Here is an 18849-nt window from a genome sequence, read left to right on the forward strand (position 1 = left end):
GTGCTTTACCTTCACCCACAGGATCTCAGCAAGGACATTTCCGAGCAGAAGGTGGAGCTAGAGACCACGGCATTCGACGTCCAGTTCTTTATATCAGAACACGCCCAGGATCTTTCACCAAATCAGAGCAAACAGCTGTTACGGTCACTCAACGCTACACAGAAGAGTTTCCAGGAGGCTCAAAAAAGAACCACATCAAATATAGAGTCTCTAAAGAGTCACCTGCTGGCTGCACAGGATGTCAATGAGCAGAAGGTTTGGCTCCTGGTGCATGTGGTGCTTGCTCATAGTTGTTTGTAGTTTTCTGTCTGAGCCTTGTATTTCTTTCTGTACATTCTGAACAGCAGAAACTCAACTTACATCATTATATTTTTTTGTGGCAACACTAAGCTGTTTTATACTACATTCTATATACTTGCTGTGTGATTAATGGTTTGAGTGTTATTTTTATCTCCTTTTAGCAGTCAGTGTATGTGCTGCATTGATTTAATAGGTGAATTAATGAAATATTGTAATTTTTTTTTCTTTTTCAAACTACTAAATTTTCACCCACCCCCCCAAAACAACAGATAAAACTTTAGGATTCTTGATTTAAATAGAGTACATTTTAGCACTCATAAATATTGTTAATTTATGTCATGTGATAAGCTTGTATCGAATGAAAATGACCACATTACTGTGAAATGTTATAATCCATTATAACCTATAGAGGGAGGAGGGGCTGATGGGGATGAATGAGCAGGAAGAGCAGACAAGTAGCCCTGCCTTTTGGAGACTGTCTGGACAGATAGAACGCTGGATTCACAGGTCAGAAAGGTCACTGCTTATCTGGGATCTTAATGAGAGAAGATTGCAGGATGATGTGTTTTGCAGGGCTGCCTTTTCTCCTCTCCGTGTTCACTCATTCCCCTCGGCCCCTACCCTCTCCATACACCATAATGGACACAGAAATCCTGCTTTTTCTGAAGTGATTAGGGAAGTTGTTAAACAGCTTTTTGAGTACAGAAGGAAACACTTTTGCTTAATAGAACCTATTACAGAGTTTTTTTTAATCACTTGGAAAGTGACAATTAAATGGCAGTTACACTTTAAGCTATTTCACTGGGCGCTTTAAAGAGGTACTCCAGCAAATTTTCTTTTTCTTTCAGATCAGCTGGTTTTAGAAAGTTATATAGATTTTTAATTTACTTCTATTTAAAAATCTCCTGTATTCCAGTACTTATCAGCTGCTGTATGTCCTGCATACCTATGTCTGTGTCTTTGACATACAGCAGCTGATAAGTGTGGTAAGAGTTGAGATTTTTTAATAGAAGTAAATTACAAATCTCTGGCACTTTCTGGTACAAGTTGATTTGAAAAAAATATTATTATTATTATTATTAATATTATTATTATTATTTTTTCTGGAGTTGCTCTTTTAAGAGTTAGGGCATAGGCCAAGCAAATAGAACACCATCTGTGCATCCTGTGTAAGTGTACATCTTGCTGTGGCTTCCATATATCAGTACTAACATCTGTTTGATGTCTTTTTCCTGCATCATTATTAACACAGGTTCCAGGATGGAGAGACCCTGGGATAAGCAGCGCAGCTGAGCCGTCTCTATCTTGTGCATGGTCAGGCTTTGAAATCTCTCTCTTGCACTGTATGCAGATCTTTAAGATGAATATAACGATACCTTCTTCTACGTTGCAGTCACCTTGCTAAGGCCATAATCCACTGTGGTCATGTTTACAGCACACTGCCATTTGTGACCTTTATGTGCTGCTCTTGTACCAGGGCTTTATATGTGTTTCCTCCTCGCTCCTGCAGGATGCTGAAGTCCAGCTACAAGAGCATAAGGATAAACTGCAGGAGATGTGCGACCTGATCACGCAGACAGAGAACAGGCTTATAGGCCAACAAGACATACTGACCGCTCGCGACAACCCTGCTGATCTGCAGCACTGCCAGGCGGAGTATGAGGTATTGTATTGTATTGTAGCTGTTTGTATCTAAAAATTAATTTCTTCCTTTCTGAAATATGTAATTTTATTTTATGAACTACTTGTTGCCCACAATGAGTGATCTAAATGCTTTTTGATTACTGAAGAAGTTGGTTGCAGCCCTAAGGCTGCCTGGAAAACATGGACCATGGACTGCAGCAGTGTCCCGTGCTCCAGGCCGCACCTGCTCTCCCGACTCCTCTACCCCCCACGGACACCAGAGCCCACATGCCTGGCCCTGACGCCTCCTCCTCTTTGCCCCCCTCCCAGGCACGTCACCGCTCTATGCTGCTGTTCTGGCTCCTCCTGGCCGACGCGTGCTTCCCTGCCTCCTCTTTAGTTCCCCTGGGTTCCTCACCTCACCTCATGTGCTTCTTCTCCTCCTAGGGTGCACATGTGCCTGTTTTTACAGATTTAAAGGGACAGGACACTCCTAATTGGTTGTTGCACCTAAACACTCACCTATAAATCCATGCACCACCCTGACCCCTCTGTTGGATCCTCTGCATGCCCCCTGGTATGTGGTCCCAGCTCATCCCTGTTTTCCGCCTGTGGTTTCTTTTATCAGTCTTCCTGCACAGTGATTGCTGCTCATGGTACCAGCCTTGCTTCCAGTTGTGAGCTCTGCTGTAGTCCTGCCTCCTACCTACGTGCCAGCAGTTGCATCTTACAAGTCTAGCCAAGGGTAGTGACCCCGGGGGTCCAATCCACCTTGCAATGGGCGCTGGCTCCCTGGTGCAGCTTACACCATCACTAGCAGTGGCTCAGCAGATCCACAACTCCTGCTGTTACAGTTTCCATGTTTTCCAGGACTACCTAGGGCGAAGAGTCCAACTTCGAGCAAGCTTGAGGTTCTCTCATCTCTGCGCAGCACTTGTCCTTATAATTATTTTATCTATAATACATTATTATAGAGACTTTATGCATAACTTGGTGACTTGCCTCTGTATTTTTTTAGTAAACCAACTCAACGTATTAATTTATCATTAGGCTCTTGAAGTCATGGTATTGAGGGAGTGTAGGTTTCAAGGAAGTATTTTAAAAACTCCCTCTTTACGAGAAGGATGAGATAAATCTTAACAATGTCAGATTAAGATACCAATAATCTAGATGATCAGATAGTCCTATGCCCCAGGTCATTTATTGTTCATACTCTTGTAGGAGTTACAGAAAGATATGCAGGCCGGTGCCAGTGAACTCGCTGAGGTTGTGAAAAATACTGAAAAATTCCTCCAAGAGCATGGAGATAAACTTTCACCGGAAGAAAAAGCCATCATTGAGCAGAAACTGAAAGAGGCAAAGGCCAAGTTTGAACTGCTCCGTAAGAAAGCCGAACTCTCCAAGAAAGAGCTGGAAAAGGCCGTTACGACGGCCATCAAAAAGGAGACAGAAAAGGTTCCTGTTTTTTATTTCTTAAATTAATTGTTGACGTTAAATGGGTTTTAGTTAAAAAATAATAATAAACACTGTAATTACCCAGAGTCGGTACCCACAGTGCCCAGAGTCGGTAGTCTGGTTCACACCTGGTCCCCGTTGCCGGTGGCTGGATGTTATCTTTGGTTGGAAACATGGTATATTACATACCTGGCTCTTCTAGCTAGAATATCATGGCCAGGCTGAGCAATTGCCCGTTCAGCCAATCAGTGACTGGGGTGATGTTCTGCCCCAGTCTTTGATTGGCTGAGCGGGCAATCACTCACCCGGGTACGAAATGTTGCAGCTAGAAGAGCTGCAGGAAACCGGCGTCTGTTAACTGGACCCCGGAGTGGCACTGTGGGGCTCAAGGATAGGAAAGTTTACTTTGTTTATCATTTTCCCACGACGCTACCTGTCTGAATTTTTTCAAATTAGTGGAACTTCTCCTTTAATTCCTCTGATAACAGACTCTCACTGCTCTGATGATGATTTGACAGATACAGACTGAGGCTATGTTCACACTACGTATATGTCCGGCTGTAGTTCATACGCGGCCTGACATGTGCGGCTGAAAGTACGGCCGTGTGAAAAATAGACATGCGGGCGAATTGCGAACATACGGGCGAACCGCGAACATACGCCCGTAGTACAGTTTTGCTTCCTAGCTTGTTTCGAAGCGGTTTGAAGCAGGTCATTTACTTGGAAATCTTCGCCCAGCCCCGTAAACCACACAGAACATTTTTAATATATTTGGCTGAAAAAAGTATTCCGTATGGGGCCGCATTGAAATCCACGGCCGTGAGTTGGAACAGTTCCGGCCGCAAACAATGGTCTTGTTCATTTTTCACGGCGCCGTATACTATCCGTCCGTAAGCTCATACGTAGTGTGCATTGTGCGGCCGGAAATCGTATACTTTCTAGCGTACGCATCAACCTCAAAACTACGGGCGTATATACGCGGTTCGCACTACGGCCGGAAATATACGTAGTGTGAACATAGCCTAAAAAGTTGTTTTATACTTGTTTTATACTTTAAGGGCCACATGTATCATCCGGCGGACGGATGATTTTTGGCGGAAAGTGCCGATTTGCGTATTATTTTATACGCAAATGGCCGATTTGCGAATAAAATAATCGCAAATCGGCACTTTCCGCCGAGTACGCCAGGGGGCGGAAAGTAGGCGGGAAGTGGGCGGAACGGAGGGCGCGGACTCAGAGTCCGCGCGATTTGTCATCCGTTCCGCCCAAATGTACGCCGAAAACCTACTCCAGTCCTCAGCTGGCGTAGGTTTTCGGCGGTGCGCACAGGATTTATGTACAGGCAGTCCGCCTCTACATAAATCCCCGTACCGCCGGAGCTGCGGGGGCATTTTTAAGTCCGGCGTAAAAAACGCCGGACTTAATAAATGCCTCCCTAAGTGTCTTAAAGTATGTAAGGTTTATGCCCTATATTTGTGTGGTGTATATATTTTTGTAAATTGGTTTTGTATATTGGAATATATTCTACCCAATACACAACAGTGGAGGCCTGTACTTTTTTTTAAAGGATTAGTATTTTATGTGGCCTCAGCAATATCCTTTTTATGTCTATTCTCTTTAGTCCGCTGCTGTAGAACAACTGGAGGAAAGCAAAAACAAGATAGAAAGCCTGCTGGACTGGCTTTCACATGTGGGCGAGAAATCCGAAAATGGAAACCTAGAGAAAAAATCTCATATTAAGCAAAATGGAACACAGCACAAAGACAGTGAAATACAGTCTATACTGGATGGTGTGCAAGAGGTTAATGGTAACCTGATTGTGTGCGATGGAAAAGCAAACTTTACGAGTGTCCAAGAAGAGTGTAAAGAAGAGGATTTAAATAGCCAGTATCAGAAAGTGAAGGTACAGAAAGAACGTGGCTATGTCGGAAATCTCCGTGAAATAAAATTGGCAGGAATGTAATTATTTGTCTAAGGAGGTTATCCGATAAAACGGCACGGTGTCCGTATACACGCGATATGATGTTGTATTCTACTCAAACACAAGGAGGTATGCTGGGAGTTGTAGTGCACAAGCAGGTATGCTGGGAGTTGCAGTTGTGCAGCAGCAGCCTCCTGACAGAACTCCCAGCATACCTCCTTGTGCACAACAACTCCCAGAATACCTTCTTGTGCACAAGGAGGTATACTGGGAGTTGTAGTGCACAAAGAGGTATGCCACCCGACACAACAACTTTGAGCATACCTCTTTATGCACAACTCCCAGCATACCTCCTTGTGCACAACAACTCCCAGCATACCTCCTTGGGCACTACGACTCCCAGCATACCTTCTTGTGCACAAGGAGGTATGCTGGGAGTTGTTGTGCACAAGTTGTTGCTGTGTCAGGGGGCTGCTGCTACACAGCATACCTCTTTGTGCACTACAACTCCCAGCATACCTCCTTGTGCACAACAACTCCCAGCACACCTCTTTGTGCACAACAACTCCCATTAACATAGAGATTTTCTCTTGTAGGCTCAGCATGAGAAAATTGTGTCCCAACATCAAGCGGTTATAATAGCCACCCAGTCAGCACAAGCTCTGCTCGAGAAACAAGGCAGCCATCTTACACCCGAAGAGAAGGAAAAGCTGCAGAAAAATATAGAAGCTTTAAAGGCCCAGTACGAATCAGCTTTGTGTGACTCCGAGCGGAAAATGAAGGTCATCCAAACAGTACAAGAGGAGCTGGAGAAGTTCATGACCGACTACAAAGAGTTTGAGCATTGGCTTCAAGACTCGAAACAAGAACTGGAACATTTAGAAAAAGGAGCTGAGAACTTTGCAGGTGTCACGGCCAAGCTTCAGAGGCAGAAGAGCTTTTCAGAAGATGTGATTTCTCACAAAGGGGACTTGCGTTATATCACTATATCTGGGCAGAGGGTGCTCGACGCTGCAAAATCCTGCAGTAAAGAGGACATGATGGAGGACAACAATAACAGCACCATGGAGACCTGTAAGATGGTGCAAAGCAAGTTAGACACGGCTTCAGAAGCCTTCAAGTCTTTGCATGGAAAGGTATTTGTTCTTGGGAGTTGCAGTTCATTCCCGCAGGTTGCACACATTGGGGGAAAGTTATCAAGGGCTTTGCGCCTATTTTTAGGTGAATAATTGGATTTTACACCCATTTTGGCCTAAGTGTGCTATTACACATGCCAATGACGGTCCGATCAATACTGCAAACGAACACTGATCTGCTAGATTGGCACTCATTTACTGGGCCTATTACACGGCCTGATAATCGTTTAGGACTGCACAGACTGATGTCTGTGCAGTCTCTGCCTAAACAGTTTTTACATTACCTATCCATGTTCCTGGTTTTCTCCTGCGCTCTGCATGCTTCATTCCAGGTCCTGCATGCTGCAGTTTCAGAGAGGCTTGTCTCAGCTGATGGGAAGCATGCAAAGCACAGGAGGAGACCGGGAACGTACATAGGGAATGTAAACTGTTTGTCGAATTTTCAGCAACCAGCCATGCATAGCTATTACATAAAGCTATTACACATAGTGATGTGTAGTCGGCACCCAACGATTTTAGTTTAGGGCGTAAACAAAAGATCAGCTGATGATCGTTTCATCGGCTGATCATTGTTTCTATTACATAGAGCGATATTCGCCTGGGCCCTATCTTCTATTTATGTACCAGTAGTCGAGAGGCGAAGATTTTTAAGTTTGCAACCAAAAATTCGCTTAATCGGGCATTTGTGCTTAATTGCGTAATCCGGCATTCACTATGACAGTGCGAGTTTTCCATAAATCACACACAATATATTGGAACAAAACAAACACCAACCCACATTAGAATAGTCAAACACATTAGATCTCTTAGTAAGTGTCCTCCATTGTGATATTGTCAATTTGGCAAAGCCGTAAGATTGTCTCTTGAAGAAAAACCCTCGCCCGCTCTGTATGAGTGAAAGAGTGGGGCTCATAGACTTACATGACACAGAGCGGGGAGAAGACACGCTTAGCACAGTCTTCTCCCGGCTCGTTCTCCCAATCGGTATCGGTCTGAACACTCTATGACATGTCAAAAGTTTTTCCTGATGACAGGTACTTTAACATATTGACTAATGTTACGCACGGATGAGTTGAGCACTCCTTCTAAGATGCCATTTTTCTCATTACTATGTATACAGCTTTTATAGCTTCTTAGAACAATGATGAATGGAGGTGAAACTAAGAAGTACTGACTCTGATTTTCCCTTTCAGTGTAACATGCTCGGGAATAACCTGAAGGATTTTGTAGACAAATATGAGCACTATAAAGAAGCTTCTTGTGGACTAATGGCTGGCCTCCAGAAATCAGAATCCGCTGTGCAGAAAAGGTTGTCTGAGCCCATTGCTGCAGACACCAGAAACCTGCAGAGGCAGATAGAAGACACCAAGGTACTCGCCTATTATTATTTACTACAGTCGCTTGTCCATCCAGTAGTTCCCATGTCTTACTACCTGGCTACAAATGGTAGGATTTTCCCATTGGTGTGCAAAGTGATGGTAGTAGTAGGGCATTAACCAGTTACCTTAAGGCTATGTTCACACTATGTACAAACAATGGCCGTTCCATGTTAACGTCTATTGCTTAACACTACCTATCATAATCATTCATTCCAGTCGTAGATAGTGTTAAAGCGTAATTGTCATTTCAATGTAATTTTTCTAAAAACAATAAATATCAATAGTATAAGCAATTTTAAGCAAAAAAGTTTCCTTCTATACTGAAAAAGCTGTTTTCCTAGCTCCCCCCCCCCCCTCACTTCAGAAGAAGCAGTAGTTTTGTGTCCATTATGCTCTATGGAGAGGGGAGGGACTGAGAGGAGTGAGTGAGCATGGAGCAGTCCTGCACAGCACAACACCCTGCAATCTTCTCTCAGTAAGTTCATAGATAAGCACTGACCTCTCTGACCCCTGAATCCAGCGTTTTAGGTGCCCAGACAATGTACAAACAACTGACCTTCATGTCTCCTCTTCCTGCTCATTCATCTCCCTCAGCCTCTCCCCCCTCCATAGGATATAATGAACACAGCAGAACCCGTCTTCACTGGCTTCTCTGTAATGAAGATGGATTTGCCTGATAATGCACAGATAAGAAGTGAGGGGGGGAAGCTCGGAAATTGTTTTTTTGAGTACAGAAAGAGGTTTTCTTAAAATCGCTTATACTACTGATTTCTTCAACAAAAAAAATAAAAAAATCACAGTTACACTTTAAACACGGCCTTTCAAGCGGAACTGCCATTGTTTGTACAGCGTTTGAATGTAGCCTCAAGGTGTATTCTGTGCAAACATAACTTAAAGAGCAGCCTATCAGGAAATGGAGGCAAGTTTGCTAAATTAATATATTTGCAGATTTGCAGATATTTAACTTGATGAACCCTACAAGTTTAAGTGCATTACCAGAGGTGAATAAACCCCTTTAAGAATTCTCCTCACCTTTTCTTCCTTGGAGCTCCGGCTCTTCTGGTTTATGTAAGCAATGCAGCCAAGGATCCTCCCCTCCTCTTGTGTCCTATTCATCTAATACATATAATACAATCAATGTTGTGCCCCTGGTGTACACTAGGGAGAAGGTGCAGATTTGGCCCTTCTCCCTGGCGTATGCCTGCCTTATCCCCTGCTCGCCTAATGGGTGGGCCAGGGTCGGGGCTGGGCGAGGAGGAGGCCTCCTCCCGCACCTCATTTATCAGGATTTACCCCGCTCGCATTAATAATGGTAGAAACGGCGCAGATTTGTTGCATCGGGCGCAGTACTTTTAATACCAAAAAGCAGCACATTTAGAAAGCTATTGCTCTCATCTAAGATCCCTTATATACTGAATCCATCAAAAAAATATTGTATTAATATTTTATCTACAACTCTTCTTTTTGTTCAGTTGCTCTGTGAACAGGTTTCCATTCATCAGGTGGGGGTAGAAAAGCTAAAGAGAGCAGCAGACGGACTTCTGGATTCTAAAGTGGGACTACTGCTAAACAAAGACGAAGTCCAGAAGCCGCTTGGTACGAAATCCACTTTTATCCTTCTTCATTATCAAGAATAACTTTTGATATGATTTAACATACAGTGTGCTTCACTGTGGTTTTTGCATAGGTTGAGGCTGCGTTCACACTACGTATATTTCAGTCAGTATATGTATATTTCAGTCAGTATTGCAACCAAAACCAGGAGTGGATTAAAAACACAGAAAGGCTCTGTTCACACAATGTTGAAATTGAGTGGATGACTGCCATTTAATGGCAAATATTTGCTGTTATTTTAGAACAACGGCTGTTTACTGTTATATGGCGGCCATCCACTCAATTTCAACATTGTGTGAACAGATCCTTTCTGTGTTTTTAATCCACTCCTGGTTTTGGTTGCAATATGAGGAGGGGGGGGTATTCTTAAAGTGATATCATCAGTATAGAACAGATCAGACTCCACCCATTCAAAGTCAATTGCTGTGTTCACACTAGGATTCGCAATTCATTCACAGACACAATGGGGTACGACTCTCGAGGGATGTTGAGTATATATAACAACCTTGTAAGAAGAATAACTAGAGACACTCACCGCTTATTGTTGTTTAATCATCTTTACCGTGCAGGATGTATTCCATTCTAGCAGACCACGATGACACCAAACCACCTTACCAGAAACAGCTCTCACACATTCTGGTGAGGTGGTTTGGCGTCCTAGTGGTCTGCTAGTATGGAATACATCCTGCAGGGTAAAGATGAATAAACAATTCTAAGCGATGAGTGCCTCTAATTATTCTTCTTACAAGATTTTCTTAAAGAGATGATCACATGTTCACCTCTCCTAGTACCTCCACAGAGCCATGTCACAGTCTCAGACCCGCGCCGGAACTCATTTTCCCTCCGAGTTGTGATGTCATCACAACTTGGGGCAAAATACCCAATCCGGCTGATAGATTGCCCACTCAGCCAATCAGTGACTGCAGCTGTGTCCCGCCCCAGTCACTGACTGGCTGAGCAGGCTGTCCATCAATTAAGTTGTGACATCCCTTCACAAGCAGATCCAGGAGCCCGGTGGGAACGATAAGCCAGCGCTGCAGAGGAACAGGGAGAGGTGAGTACAGCTTGTTTATTATGGTCCCTATAACTTTCACCGGACTTCTCCTTTAATCTAATTTGCACAATTTTTGGTGTAGTTAATCTTCAGCAATGCCACAGCTTGATTTCTCTTTTCTTAGTTACTCTCATTTGACGTTATTTCACATTTCCCGTTACAGACGACATTGTGGGAAGATACAATAACTTATCTCAGTCTGTGAGTGACTGGAATGAGAAGCTCCAGATAACCCTGACACGCTCGCTCAGTGTTCAGGACGGACTGGATGAAATGTTTGACTGGATGCAAGGAGTTGAAAAAGACTTAAAAGAACATCAACAAGTGCCATTAAATTCTTCATCAATTCAGGAAATTATCTCAAAAAATAATGTAAGTAAATATCCAGACTGCACATTACCTTCCAGACACCCAAACTCTAGTGAGTGATGTAAGTGCTTCCCTGTCCAATATACTTTATTCCCTATACTTAGCTTTGTAATAGCGGACTGAAAGTGTTTTGTAAGGTTGTTTTTTTTTTGTGCAGGAACCATATTGAAGGAACATTTTGATGTACAGTGTTTATATATAGGGGGAGGGATGTATACAGTATGGAGGGGGGGGGGGGCAACTACAGAGGGGGGGAGGTATACAGTATGGGGGGGCAATTTCAGAGGGGGAGGGAGGTATACAGTATGGGGGAACAACTACAGAGGGTGAAGGAAGGTATACAGTATGGGGGAACAACTACAGAGGGTGGAGGGAGGTATACAGTATGGGGAAAAAACTACAGAGGGGGGAGGGAGGTATACAGTATGGGGGAACAACTACAGAGGGTGGAGGGAGGTATATAGTATGGGGGAACAACTACAGAGCGGGGGTAGGTATACAGTAAGGGGGGACAACTACAGAGGGGGGGGAGGTATACAGTATGGGGGAAAAACAATGACAGAGGGGGGTAGGTATACAGTATGGGGGACAACTACAGAGGGGTTGGGAGGTATACAGTATAGGGGGATTATTGCAGAGGGAGTGGAAGGTATACAGTATGGGGGGGTAAACTGCAGAGGGGGAGGGAGGTATACGGTATGGGGGGAACAACTACAGAAGGGGGAGGGAGGTATACAGTATGGGGGGCTTACTGCAGAGGGGGAGGGAGGTATACAGTATGGGGGAATTAATGCAGAGGTGGGAGGTATACAGTATGGGGGGCTTACTGAAGAGGGGGAGGGAGGTATACAGTATGGGGGGATTAATGCAGAGGTGGGAGGTATACAGTATGGTGGGATTACTGCAGAGGGGGAGGGAGGTATACAGTATGGGGGGAACAACTACAGCAGGGGGAGGGAGTTATACAGTATGGGGGAACAATTACAGAGGGGGGAGGGAGATATACAGTATGGGGGGATTACTGTAGGGGGGGGTATATAGTATGGGGGGATTACTGTTCATAAGGTTTTCTTCAATGATTTATCATTGAATTTTTAAGATGCTGGAGCAGGATATTTCAAGTCGCCAGAGCAGCATCAACGCAATGAATGAAAAGGTGAAGAAATTCATGGAGACGGCGGATTCATCGGCCGCATCCTCTCTGCAAGGAAAGATGAATGACCTGTGTGATCGCTTCTCCAGAGCCAGTGAACAAACCAGAACGCGCACTGAAAAAATGGAAGATTTGAAGACTAAAGTGGAACAGTTTGAAGATCTCTCTGGCAAAGTACAGACTTTCTTGGACAAAAAACTTAAAGCTCTCACAGAGGCAGATGGCCCTGGAAAAGATGTGACAGAGCTGTCCCAGTATATGCAGGTACAGAATGCATTGTGCTGACAACCCCTCACTCATATAGACCTCTGAGAACAGTATATACCCTCTATGTTGTTGTGTGCTATTGGGGAACACGTTTCTTATAAGGTGTGCTAAATGTGAGAAGAAAATGTTCATGAATTAAGGGGCTGTAAATAGCGAAGCTTCCTAAAGGACAACTGGATCCAAAACTTATTTTTTAATATGTTTTTAATTATGGAAAGTTAGACAAATTCATAATGTACATTAATTATGGGAAATGCGTATATACTGCTATTTCCCTAAATTTAGTAGATCAGGGAGTCTTCAAATTCTCTCAAAAACCGTGACGTCACGAATCAGTGTCCAGCATGGGGCGCAGTATATGTAGAAGTCTATGGACTGTATTGTTTCTATGGATGTCTAGTAAAAAGTAATGTAACGTAATGTACAGTATGTTTTATTGATTGAATACATTTATGGAATACTTTGGGGAGCAAGGGCACAATGTATAGAAAATAGAGTTGAGTAAAGGCGTTGGCGGGGATCCGCGTTTGAGATGCCGGTCTTCATAAATCTTCCCAGAGTTTTTAGTATCTCTGACATAGTGGAATCAGTTGTACAGTAAATCTGATTCATGTTTTCTTGGAAACTACAGAAGTCTAATACCCTTCCCGTATTATATGATAGGAAACAAGTAGTGAGATGTTGGATCAGAAGAAGAGCCTGGAAGATCTCCACCAGCTTGTGGATGAGTTGTGTGTGTACGCGGTTCCTGGAGACAAGGCGCTGGTTTTGGAAAAAGTAAACACTATGCTAAAACGGTTTCAGGATCTTGAGGAGACTGTGAAGGCAAAGTAAGTGCAAGCAGCTCATCGCTATAGGGCTAGGTTCACGCTATGTAAAAATGCTCGTCATTGCGCAATTAACGTCCGCTATTTAAACCATAAGTTGGGTTTACACTGTGTTTTTGCTTTCAGTTTTTTTGCCCAAAAATTTATTTGTGTGCATCCATTTTGATCTGTTTTTCCATTGACTTTCATTCTAAAAAAAAATTAAAAATAAATTAATAAAAATGCACATAAAATGTAGGATTTACAGGTCAGAAAGATTAGTGCTGGTCTGGAATCCGGGTGAGAGAAGATTGCAGGATGATGTGTTTTGCAGGGCTGCCTTTTCTTCTCTCCGTGCTCACTCAACCCTCTCGGCCCCTCCCGTCTCCATAGACCATAATGGACACGGAAATCCTGCTTCTTCTGAAGTGAGGGGGAAGGTGGAAAAACAGCTTTTTTAAGTACAGAAGGAAACTCTTTTTCTTAATAAAACCTATTACAGAGTTTCTTAAAATTACTTGTACTATTGATAGTTATTGATTTTCGATATTTGATATTTTATTTTTTAAATCCTCCTCCTCTGTGTTATTGGTGCGTCGTTTCTCTGCTACACACTTTAACACTTATGATGATCTCCTGTGTTCTCATATTGGAATCATTCAGTGTTGCTTATATTTTCTATATGTTGGGGTTTCACTTATGGCTTCTTGTATCTGATTTCTTAGGGAAGAAGATGTGTCGTCCTGCCAGTCACAGATGGACTCTTTCCAGTCTTTAGTCCAGTCTTTGAAGCACTGGTTCACTGTAACAAGTGATAGAATCCCTGCACAAAGCCTGACAATGTGCTTGGAAGATCTCTCTAAACATTTGGGAGATATGAAGGTTAGGCGCCTTTAAATTGGGAGTTTGTAAATTGTCATTAGTGTATTTCACATATGTTCTTAAAAATCAATATTTTGTACTTTCAGAATTTGAAAGAAGATTGGACGCTAAAAGGACAAGATGTTCAGAAAGTGAACAGCAAAGGGACGGCGTTATGTAGCCTGATAAGTGCTGTGACCTCACCTGCCAAGACCAGATCAGCTTTAAAATCAGGTATTCATGTATAGGTATATGACCCAGACAACAGAGGGTCCCTGTACTAGAGCAGGTCAGTGGGCCCCCTGCATAGCTGATAGTCAGGAGCCGATCCCATAGCACCTCCCTTGTGGCCTTAAAGGAGTAGTTCACCAATTTGTTTTCTTTTAATCAATTGGTGCCACAAAGTGCCAGAGATTTGTAATTGATTTCTATTTAAAAATGTCAAGTCTTCTAGTAGTTATCAGCTGCTGTATGTCCTGCAGGAAGTGGTGTATTCTATCCAGTCTGGAGAGGAGAGGTTCTCTATGAGGATTTTCTACTGCTCTTGACAGTTCCTGACATGGACAGAGGAGACAGCAGAGAGCACCGTGTCAGTGTGGAGAGAATACAACACTTCCTGCAGGACTTACAGCAACTGATAAGTACTGGAGGCCTGGAGATTCTTTTAATAGAAATAAATTACAAATCTCTGGCACTTGCTGGGACCAGTTGATTTGAAAGAAACATATTAGCACTGTACACTGCAGATATTAGTACAGTACAGTACACTGCAGATATCGGAACAGTACACTGCAGATATTAGTACAGTACACTGCAGATACCAGTACTGTACACTGCAGATATTAGCACAGTACACTGCAGAAATCAGGACAGTACACTGCAGATATTAGCACAGTACACTGCAGGTATCAGTACAGTACACTGCAGATATTAGTACAGTACACTGCAGATATTAGCACAGTACACTGCAGAAATCAGTACAGTATACTACAGATATTAGTACATTACACTGCAGATATTAGTACGGTAAACTGCAGATATCAGCACAGTACACTACAGATATCAGTACAGTACACTGCACATATTAGCACAATACACTGCAGATATCAGCACAGTATACTACAGATATCAGTACAGTACATTGCAGATATTAGCACGGTACACTGCAGATATTAGTACAGTACACTGCAGATATCAGTACAGTATACTACAGATATTAGTACAGTACACTGCAGATATTAGCACGGTACATTGCAGATATTAGTACAGTACACTGCAGATATCAGTACAGTATACTACAGATATTAGTACAGTACACTGCAGATATTAGCACGGTACATTGCAGATATTAGTACAGTACACTGCAGATATCAGTACAGTATACTACAGATATTAGTACAGTACACTGCAGATATCAGTACAGTATACTACAGATATTAGTACGGTACACTGCAGATATCAGTACAGTATACTACAGATATTAGCACGGTACACTGCAGATATTAGTACAGTACACTGCAGATATCAGTACAGTATACTACAGATATTAGTATAGTACACTGCAGATATTAGCACGGTACATTGCAGATATTAGTATAGTACACTGCAGATATCAGTACAGTATACTACAGATATTAGTACGGTACACTGCAGATATCAGTACAGTATACTACAGATATTAGCACGGTACACTGCAGATATTAGCACGGTACACTGCAGATATCAGTACAGTATACTACAGATATTAGTACAGTACACTGCAGATATTAGCACGGTACACTGCAGATATCAGTACAGTACACTGCAGATATTAGTACAGTACACTGCAGATATTAGCACGGTACACTGCAGATATCAGTACAGTACACTGCAGATATTAGTACAGTACACTGCAGATATCAGTACAGTACACTGCATATAGCACAGTACACTGCAGATATCAGTACAGTACACTGCAGATATTAGTACAGTACACTGCAGATATTAGCACAGTACACTGCAGGTATCAGTACAGTACACTGCAGATATCAGTACAGTACACTGCATATAGCACAGTACACTGCAGATATCAGTACAGTACACTGCAGATATCAGTACAGTACACTGCAGATAGCACAGTACACTGCAGATATCAGTACAGTACTATTACTACGGTGTAAACATCTTTTATTGCCGATGCCGTTTCCTCCTTTACTATACATTTTCCACCTTATGTTCTTTGATTGATAGGAAGGAACATAGTCAATGGATCCGTTTCATCAGATGGGAAAGACAATTTAGCTAATAAAGGTAAGAAACTCTTAATGCAAGGTGACTGTGATACCTGGATGTAAGGAAACAAACAAAAGTGCACTTGATCTGCTAGATCGGCGCTTGTTTACTGGGCCTATTATACCGCCCGATAATCATTTAGCAAGAGCTGCACGGACATCGCTAGCACGGATCTGTTACATTAATTATCCCACCCAATTTAAAATCACCCAATTTAAAATAAATAAAATTAAAATAAATAAAAAACTAACCAAAATGACAATTTTTGTTAATCCTGTCCCCTAAAAATATAGAAAAAAACCTGCTAATAAGTTCCCCTTTCATGCAAACTGACTAAATATGAACCATTGTGTTTTGTTATATCAGACAACAATAAAGATGTCATTAACTATATACCGGTAGGGGTGTTACAATTGAACTGGAGTGGTGGTTTCCGTTCTACCTCCAGGCTTGGTTGATTATTAAAATGTTATTAATGTAACACGTCCAGACATTCCAATTATTTCATAACATATAATATAATATGATGACTATGTTTGTGTTCTCCTACATGCACAACATTACCACTAGGTGGCAGTGCTGGCAAATAACAGACTAAACAGTAAACTGTGGCTCTCCAGCTATTACACAGCAGGCATGATTGGAGTTGTTGCCTTGCAATAGCTGAAGAGTGGCAGGTTGAGAGACCCTGCTATACAGGATAAATAGTTTATATTTAAAGGCAAATTGCAATAGCATTATAGTGAATATATATATATATATATATATATATATATATATATATATATATATTAATATCTCCAGCACACAGCAGAAGAATATAGCACTATGTGAATGTATTCAATTAGGCCCCACCCCCTTTTTCACGGACAGATTTACTAAGAGGCGCACACCTCCAAACCTGTGCCCGGCAATAACAGATGGAAATGACATAGTGTAAACCCAGCCTACAAATGTTCCTCCACTAATGAAGGCGCTTCCTACATCACCTGCCTTGGACAACTAACAGCAGGGATATTATTGGTTATTATCACTATCATTGTTCTTATGTAACTATTTCTTCCATAGCAAATAAAAAAAAAAAAAAGTTGTTCCCATTCTAGTCTATGAAATGTCTTACTTTCTGTTCAGAGCTGGCCGTTGTGCAGAAGGGCATGCTGGATGTTAATGAAGGCTATGAACATCTTGGGAATTTATTAAAAGATAAAATACAAGACTTGGAAGGTCGCCTCTCTCAGCTTCAGCAAGTACGCCATGAAGCTGACGCTCTGATGCAATGGCTTGAAAAAATGCACTCAACCGCTGCGGCATGGGAAGCGCCTACAGACAGTGAATCAGTACGAGCCCAAGCGGAACAGCACAAGGTACGGTATATAGCATAGACATCTGTGGATACATCTACTCCGTTCCATATTGGATGGGATTTTGGTGAAGTCTGAAGAATTACTGCACGTTGACTGCATGGTCTGCATGCACTGTAATCCCCCTGAAAATAAGACAGTTTCTTATATTAATTTTTGCTCCTAAAGTGCCCCAGGTCTCATTTTCAGGGGATGTCTTATTTTTCCATTAAGAAGGACTTACATTTATTGTTGAAAAAAAGAACATGTGTTATATACTGTATAGTTTGTAGACTGTAACAATGTTCCACAGCAGTCCCTTAATTATTTCTAGGCCAGGGACGGTAATGCAACCTCCGGCCACCAGCACACTTGTACAGCACAGCAGGAACAGCGCACGTTATAGCTGCTTCCAGCCACCAGGTGGAGCTCAGCACAGCAGGGGCAGCGTACAGTATGGCGGCTTCCAGCCACCAGAGAAGCTTACCACAGCACACTCGTACAGCACAGCAGGAACAGTGTACAGTATAGCGGCTTCCAGCCACCAGAGGGAGCTCACCACAGCACACTCGTGCAGCACAGCAGGGACAATGTACGGTATGGCAGCTTCCAGCCACCAGAGGGAGCTCACCACAGCACACTCGTACAGCACAGCAGGGACAGTGTATGGTATGGTGGCTTCCGGCCACTAGATGCCTTGCCTGCACATTTACAAGTTACGGCCGCAGAAGGGAACATCGGGGTTGGTGGCAGGTGATGATCTTCATATCCTGCATGCGGCTGCTCTTCAATGGACAGTGCAGGTAGGGGACAATGGTGGCGGTCTAAAAGGAATCCCACCTGCATGTCCTAGTGTTCTGTTCGGCGGTCATGCTTCCGAACAAGAACTTTGCTAGGTCTTAATTTCAGGGGAGGCCTTATAGTCTGTATTTCAGAAAACCCTCTACTAGGTCTTATTTTTGGGGAAACAGGGTAGATGTCAGTGAATACATAGTTGTGTAAATGTTAGGCCTGAAACATTTTATACTCTTATCATTAGACAGATGTGGGAGATTTATCAAACATGGTGTAAAGTGAGACTGTCTCAGTTGCCCCTAGCAACCAATCAGATCCCACCTTTCATTTTCCAAAGAGTCTGTGAGGAATGAAAGGTGGAATCTGATTGGTTGCTAGGGGCAACTGAGCCAGTTTCACTGTACATTATGTGTAATAAATTTTCCCCAATATCTTTAGGATATTTAGGACGCCATAAAAACATCATTACAAGAGACAGGTATAAAGGATATATTTGTGTAGTTCC

The 18849-nt window shown here is 42.7% G+C and overlaps 1 protein-coding gene across 18 annotated transcripts in view; it reads left to right on the forward strand.

The window, feature by feature from the left end:
• Positions 1–18849, forward strand: part of DST (dystonin) — a 398894-nt gene that overhangs the window by 264384 nt on the left and 115661 nt on the right. For 13 of the 18 annotated variants that reach the window (XM_069974481.1, XM_069974486.1, XM_069974484.1 and 10 more), the window contains 14 exons: positions 22–255; positions 1811–1963; positions 3145–3378; positions 5000–5281; positions 5896–6435; positions 7629–7805; positions 9287–9410; positions 10646–10854; positions 11951–12268; positions 12935–13101; positions 13803–13959; positions 14046–14172; positions 16168–16227; positions 17341–17573. In XM_069974481.1, the coding sequence (XP_069830582.1) occupies positions 22–255; positions 1811–1963; positions 3145–3378; positions 5000–5281; positions 5896–6435; positions 7629–7805; positions 9287–9410; positions 10646–10854; positions 11951–12268; positions 12935–13101; positions 13803–13959; positions 14046–14172; positions 16168–16227; positions 17341–17573 (3015 nt within the window). The remainder of the gene's footprint in view (positions 1–21; positions 256–1810; positions 1964–3144; positions 3379–4999; positions 5282–5895; positions 6436–7628; positions 7806–9286; positions 9411–10645; positions 10855–11950; positions 12269–12934; positions 13102–13802; positions 13960–14045; positions 14173–16167; positions 16228–17340; positions 17574–18849) is intronic. The other 5 variants (XM_069974494.1, XM_069974499.1, XM_069974497.1 and 2 more) reach the window with 1 other exon arrangement.

This window comes from Dendropsophus ebraccatus, chromosome 6 (genome assembly GCF_027789765.1).
Source record: "Dendropsophus ebraccatus isolate aDenEbr1 chromosome 6, aDenEbr1.pat, whole genome shotgun sequence".
Classification (NCBI taxonomy): domain Eukaryota; kingdom Metazoa; phylum Chordata; class Amphibia; order Anura; family Hylidae; genus Dendropsophus; species Dendropsophus ebraccatus.